This window comes from Podarcis muralis, chromosome 4 (assembly GCF_964188315.1).
Source record: "Podarcis muralis chromosome 4, rPodMur119.hap1.1, whole genome shotgun sequence".
Lineage (NCBI taxonomy): Eukaryota > Metazoa > Chordata > Lepidosauria > Squamata > Lacertidae > Podarcis > Podarcis muralis.
In genome coordinates, this window is record NC_135658.1 from 55786124 (window position 1) to 55792123 (window position 6000).

At 39.5% G+C, this 6000-nt stretch overlaps 1 protein-coding gene across 1 annotated transcript in view; it reads left to right on the forward strand.

Annotated features, from left to right (window-relative positions):
• PCP4 (Purkinje cell protein 4) overlaps window positions 1-4144 on the forward strand; it is a 56525-nt gene extending 52381 nt beyond the window's left edge. The window contains exon 3 of the mRNA XM_028727230.2: window positions 3788-4144. Within this exon, the coding sequence (XP_028583063.1) occupies window positions 3788-3915 (128 nt within the window). The 3' untranslated portion in view covers window positions 3916-4144. The remainder of the gene's footprint in view (window positions 1-3787) is intronic.
• Window positions 4145-6000: the final 1856 nt, after the last annotated feature.

Below are 6000 nucleotides of genomic sequence, written 5' to 3' on the forward strand. Positions count from 1 at the left end.
GACTAACATCAGTTGTCTCCTTGATCAAGGTGTAATTTGCAGCTTAATAGAAGGAAGTTCTATTCTTTCCCTTTTTTGGTAGTTATATCGAATCATTCTACTTGAAGCTAATGGATAATATGAATACGCTCTGGTCACCAACTCCTTTAGGGAAATTGCTTGGTCACATTAAAAGCTTTGAGCAAAGTCCAACTGGTACATTTACTGAGTCTTCTGGCCCAAGTCCTAGGGAGTAGATCAAGTTTCTAGGGCCATTGTCACATTGGACCTTAGCAGTCTTTGCAGCCCTCTGGGTAACATGGATGCTACATCACTAAATGTGCAATCCTGCACATGCCTGCAGTGTTTGGTGGGACTTACTCATGCATAAGTGTATGTAGGATTGCAGCCATAGGTTACAAACGTTTTGAAAGCATGGAGCCCACAGAAATAAATGAATGCTCAATCGAATTTCATCATTTCCTTGACTGGAGCATTTCCTTGAAGATTTCTATGTGGTTCCTAAATGTCCTGGTGATTAATATCATGAGAGAAGTAAGCCGTTCACTTTAGCAATGTAAGGAATACATTCCTTTCCCTATTATGTTTCCAAAGAGCTCATGCAAATAACTACACGTGTTTTCCTCTACTGGGAGATCTGACTATCTATTTATGAGGCTGAAAAGGTCTCTTAAAAAGAATTACAGGCTCAGACCCAAGCACAGGCTACAATGTCCTGTTGATTTCAGTGGGAGAGCTGCTCAGTCAAATTAAAAGCGTAAAGTCTTGAGCACTTCTTGCATATGTCCTAGTCAGCAGATCAAGTTCTCAAGTTTCTCTCATTGAAATCAATGGGACATAAGACAAGTGCTTGACTGGCTAGATCACATCCCAAATTCACCTGTAGAGGCTTATTTATAGATGGAGGAGAGGGATTCTATGTGCAGCAGCCTATGAAAATTGGCACTGGAACTTTGGTGAAGAACATGAGGAAGACAAAAACATCATGGCTGAAGTACAAGTCTAAGGTATCAGTCACAATGTATGATGAATCTCATGCATTTTACATCTGTCTAGCCAAAGGAGCTCCACCTTGTGTACATGGTCAGTGCCATGTCGGACAATGTATGGGACAAAAGATGGCAAATAATCTTTATTGCTCAAAGGACTGTATTGTCTTACACAAGTTTTTGAACCAATCCAGACCAGTTACTGTAATTCTATCCTTCAGTTATAGTAAGTTGAAATTTGAGTAGGACAAATGATCTAGTAGTGTAATTTCATCCCTCCAATGTTTGTTTCTCTAAAACAAACCTTTGGAAAGCTCGCTTAAACACAGGCACACATAAAAGCACAGATTATTTTGTATTCATGACTCTAGAGAGGAATGGTGAATGCTTTTCATTTACCAATATTGCCATCATTCATTTGAGCTCCAGCTTAAAGAGTAAATCAAGAAATTAGCTGAAGGCTTGGTCATGAGTAATTACACTCACACTGCATATCTCAGGAGTTTGCTCGCCATCCATCCACCCCCTTTTTATTGATTGTGCTGTACAGAAACACATTATAAAGCAAATATATTTGGTCTGCAGCTAGACCGAATAGCTCATTTACTTCCACAGTTATATCATTTGAAATAGGGTGCTGGGGTGATGAAATGATGCCAACTGATTTGGCTATGATCTACATTTTAGTTTGCTTCAGCAGCTCTAAATATGTTGTTATTATTGCATGAATAAATAAGAGGTTTGTTTCCTAAAGAAGATACATTTTTTATGGTACTGCCTTCTCAGACATGCACAATGGTTTCTTTTCACCTGCATGATGAAACCTTTATTTCCTTGGACCTTAGGAGCAAACATAAAAATTTGTGTCAGGATATAGTTTGGCAGAATCAGATAGTTTTTATTTGCCCTTAGAGAATAGTTTTTGTGTGTCAAATTTGGGCAAGCAAAACATATGAGAAATAATTGTGGCAGTAAAATGGCTAGATTGGTCTGGAGGCTGAGTAGGGAGAAAGTTACAGTTTGGATTACAGCACAAGCTAGAATTAAGAGTTTAATGAGCAGATCAATCGGCAGTGAAGATGCTAACTGAAAATACTCTCTCTCTCTCTCTCTCTCTCTCTCTCTCTCTCACACACACACACACACACACACACACACACAGAGAGAGAGAGGAGGCTGGTCCATTAGGGTGAGTAGTAAATTGGCCCACCCACCTTAGTTTGCCCTCAGTCAACTTCCACCTGTCTGATTTCTCCTTACAGCCATTCCATGGGGTGGCACTGCCTGCCAGTTTAGCGTTGCCCTTGAAGAAGGCAGGAGGGAGGAGGATATGGACAAAAAAAGAATGTGTCTGTCATTGGCTCTGGCTCCACCTATTGTTGGTCTCCCTGCCGCCCACACTGCCAGCCCCAAAAGATAGAAACCACCATTGTCAATTCAGAATTTTAGGTCTAAAAGACCTACTTAGGTTCTGCCTGTTTTCTCTGGAGTTGTTTTGTTCTCCTGCGAATGGGCTTTGCTGTAGTTGTGTAATGCATTTTAGTAGTTGTGTGTGTGTGTGTTGGATGTTTGTTATTTTTATGGCTTTATGTTTTATTAAATATTTTATTTTATTATATTTTAGATTATTAGAAAACTACATTGAGAAGCATCTCTTTACCCTTAATGGCAGCCTAGAAGCATTTTGAGCAAATAGACTGGCACTATTTGGCACTGTACATAAGAATGGGGGAAAACCATTCAACAAGCTGTGAAAGGTTGTATTGTCAACCCCAGAGCTGATTAAATGTGTCTCCTTGAAATGTCTACTTTAGACAGGTTTGGAGGAAAAATGAGCTTTGCTGCTGTGTTCATGCTGGTCAAGGGGCTTTTTGCACAACAGCAGCATCCATCCATTAAACACATGCTGCAATTTCAGTAACATGTCCAGAGTGTTGCTTTATTGCCCTAAATGTTTGCTTGTGGAATTCCGTCCCAAAGAATACCTGGGAGTGTGCTGTGTAAATCTGAATTGTGTAACTCTTCCCACTACCATCACCATATACACATGTACAGTGGTACCTTGGGTTAAGAACTTGATTCATTCTGGAGGTCCGTTCTTAACCTGAAGCACTACTTTAGCTAATGGGGCCTCCCACTGCCGCTGCGCCGCTGGAGCACAATTTCTGTTCTTATCCTGAAGCAAAGTTCTTAACCCGGGGTACTATTTCTGGGTTAGTGGAGTCTGTAACCTGAAGCGTCTGTAACCCAAGGTACCACTGTATGTAACTATTGTCAGGGATTACAATTGTAAGCCAATCCTATGCACTTTTACATAAGAGTAAAATCAGTTGAACTCATTGGGACTACTTCTAAGTAAACATGCATAGGATTATACTGCACGTATTACTTATAAGTGGAGTCACGTTAAGGATATTGGAACATATACTGAGAATGTAGACCAGAAATATATAGTATATACTAGTAGAGGGTTTTGGTTGATGTGATAAATTTTGGTTAATGTGCTTTTTTAAAAAAATAACTAAAGTGTCAAAGAAGTTGAAAATGTGCCTAAGGAGGAATACCTGAATGTCTTATCAGTTAATTTGCCATTAGATTGAATTGTGCAGGAAGATTATACAATGAAAATCGGAGATTTTCCTAAGAACACTTCTCATTTAAAAACAAAATAAATCTCACTAACTAAGTAAAACGCGCTCTTCTTCCGCATCTGGTTCTTCTTCTACACCTCCTGTTTCTTCTGTCTGAAATGTGTGTCAAGTTGTGGTGACCTTTATTTGTTTTTTGTTTCGGCACAGATGAGCAAAAGAAAGTTCCAGAGGACTTTGATATAGACATGGATGCACCAGAGACAGAGAAAGCTGCAGTGGCGATACAGTCTCAGTTCAGGAAATTCCAGAAGAAAAAGGACGGGTCCAAATCTTAGTCTCTACCTCACAGTTCCCACCATCACCACTTCCTGGTCTGTCAGGAAATGAAAAAATAAATAAATCTAGATGCATGTACAGAAATTCCCACTATTTAAAAGTCCATCGGCGGGTATTGAAACAAGTATGCTTGTTGCGTGACTTCATCTGTATGTTTATCTCCAATCTCAATTCTTCTGCAACTCACCATTTCCCTTGATGTTCAAATAAAATGTTAGGATGAAGTTGCTTTAACTTGTCAGCCTTGATCTGTCTTGTTATGTTAATCCAGCAAGCCCAGTGCTACAAATTAAAAACAGCCCAGATGCCTATTTTCCTCTTCACTTAAAGCTCGGAGACATAAACACAGCACCTTATGTTATCAACTTATTTTTGCTGAGGAATGAGAGCATAAACTCTCAGTTCACCTTACCTCGTTTGGTGTATCCAGATGCCCGCCATATGTGACAATGGACAATATTTTCCCTTAATGAGGTGAATGTGCAGAATGCCATAGTGAGCTGGGTGGTGTTGAAGGGAATGTAGAGGGAGGGGGCTCTGTGTAGATCTGAGGGATATGTCACTGTCTAGAGAAGAAGATGGATACACCAAAAGTATTTAATTTATTCTCAGAGAATCCAAGGATCAATGTGTTCCTAAGAAACAACATAATATCAACACAGTTGCTCTCCAGAGGGCACACCAATAGTTTCAGTATGCTGGTGGAACATAGTGCAGGACAACTGGAATCAATCTGGGTTTTGCTTCATCTTTTCCCATCCCAGTCTGCACTGTGACAACACACTAACCACTAGTGATTTCCTCTCAATGCCCTGTTGACATCTGCAAGCCTAGATAAGCTTTCCCCCTCATATACTTGTTACATAAGCTCTATATATCCAAGGCCATAACACCTCAAGGTTATCTGCACTGTGGACTTAAACCGGTTGGAGCAGTCATACCCTCTTCCTGGAAAACATAGTTTGGGGTGACACAGAGATGCTCAAGAACTCTCAGTCCCTTCACTAAACTAAAATTTGCAAGATTCTTTGGGAAAGGTCTTTGCTGTTAACTGATATAAGTTTGGTGGTATAATAGATCACCCAAACAGATGTAGGAGCTGCATTAGACCAAGTTGGACCATCTGATTCTGTACTGTTTACATGGTCAGTGGCTCTCTTGTGCATATAGAACATGTGCTCTACGGCTGATCCACACCCCTCCTTCTGCTTTTGGAGTTCTTTGCCTTAGCACATTCACCAGCTTGGCAGCAATGTGCCTCCAGCCAAATGAGCACCACCTATTCCACTTAATGACAAACCATTATTCCCAGCTCCCAATAATAAGTCAATCACACAACTTCCGGTCTAAAAAGTTATAGAAATGCAATGATGTTGTGATACTTAAAAATACGACTGCTTTAACATTTTAAAAAAAATGTCTGGATCTCTTTCCAAAGGCATAAATATTTATCTAAATCAGATCGATATCCGGAATATTACTTCATAATTACAAATAGATGCAAGGAAAAATATTTATTTATTTGATAGACACACCAGTCAAGGTGGGTTGCAACAAATGGATTGCAATGTCACAACTGTCACAATGTCGCAATATTTAGACAATATACTGCTACATTCAATATAATATAATACAATAAAATTATTCCAATATTCTACATGTACAACAGATCAATATAGAGAAATGGGAACTAGTTTGAAAATAGAGCTATGGAGATGGTTTATTTCTAGAATTATTGACTTTGACAGTTATATTGCCATAACAGCAGTCAGAAGCCATTCAATGTGAAAAGTGGGGCATATCAAGTTAATAGAAAGCTGTCCTATAATGCTTGCCATTTACTGAATTTCTCCTGCATTTAAATGCAGACTCACAGATTACTTGGCAGATATCAAAGGTGAGCCAATAAAAAAAAATTATATCAGCACAACCTTATATGCTTGATATTTAACTGTAACCTTTCCTTTTCGGGTGGGATCATGTAATGAAAGGCAGCAGAAAAGGGATGGTGTCATGCATTCCCAGCGTCTGTCAGTCACAAGATGCTGGTGTGGCTGCATTGACACAAGCCACTGTGTAGCCTT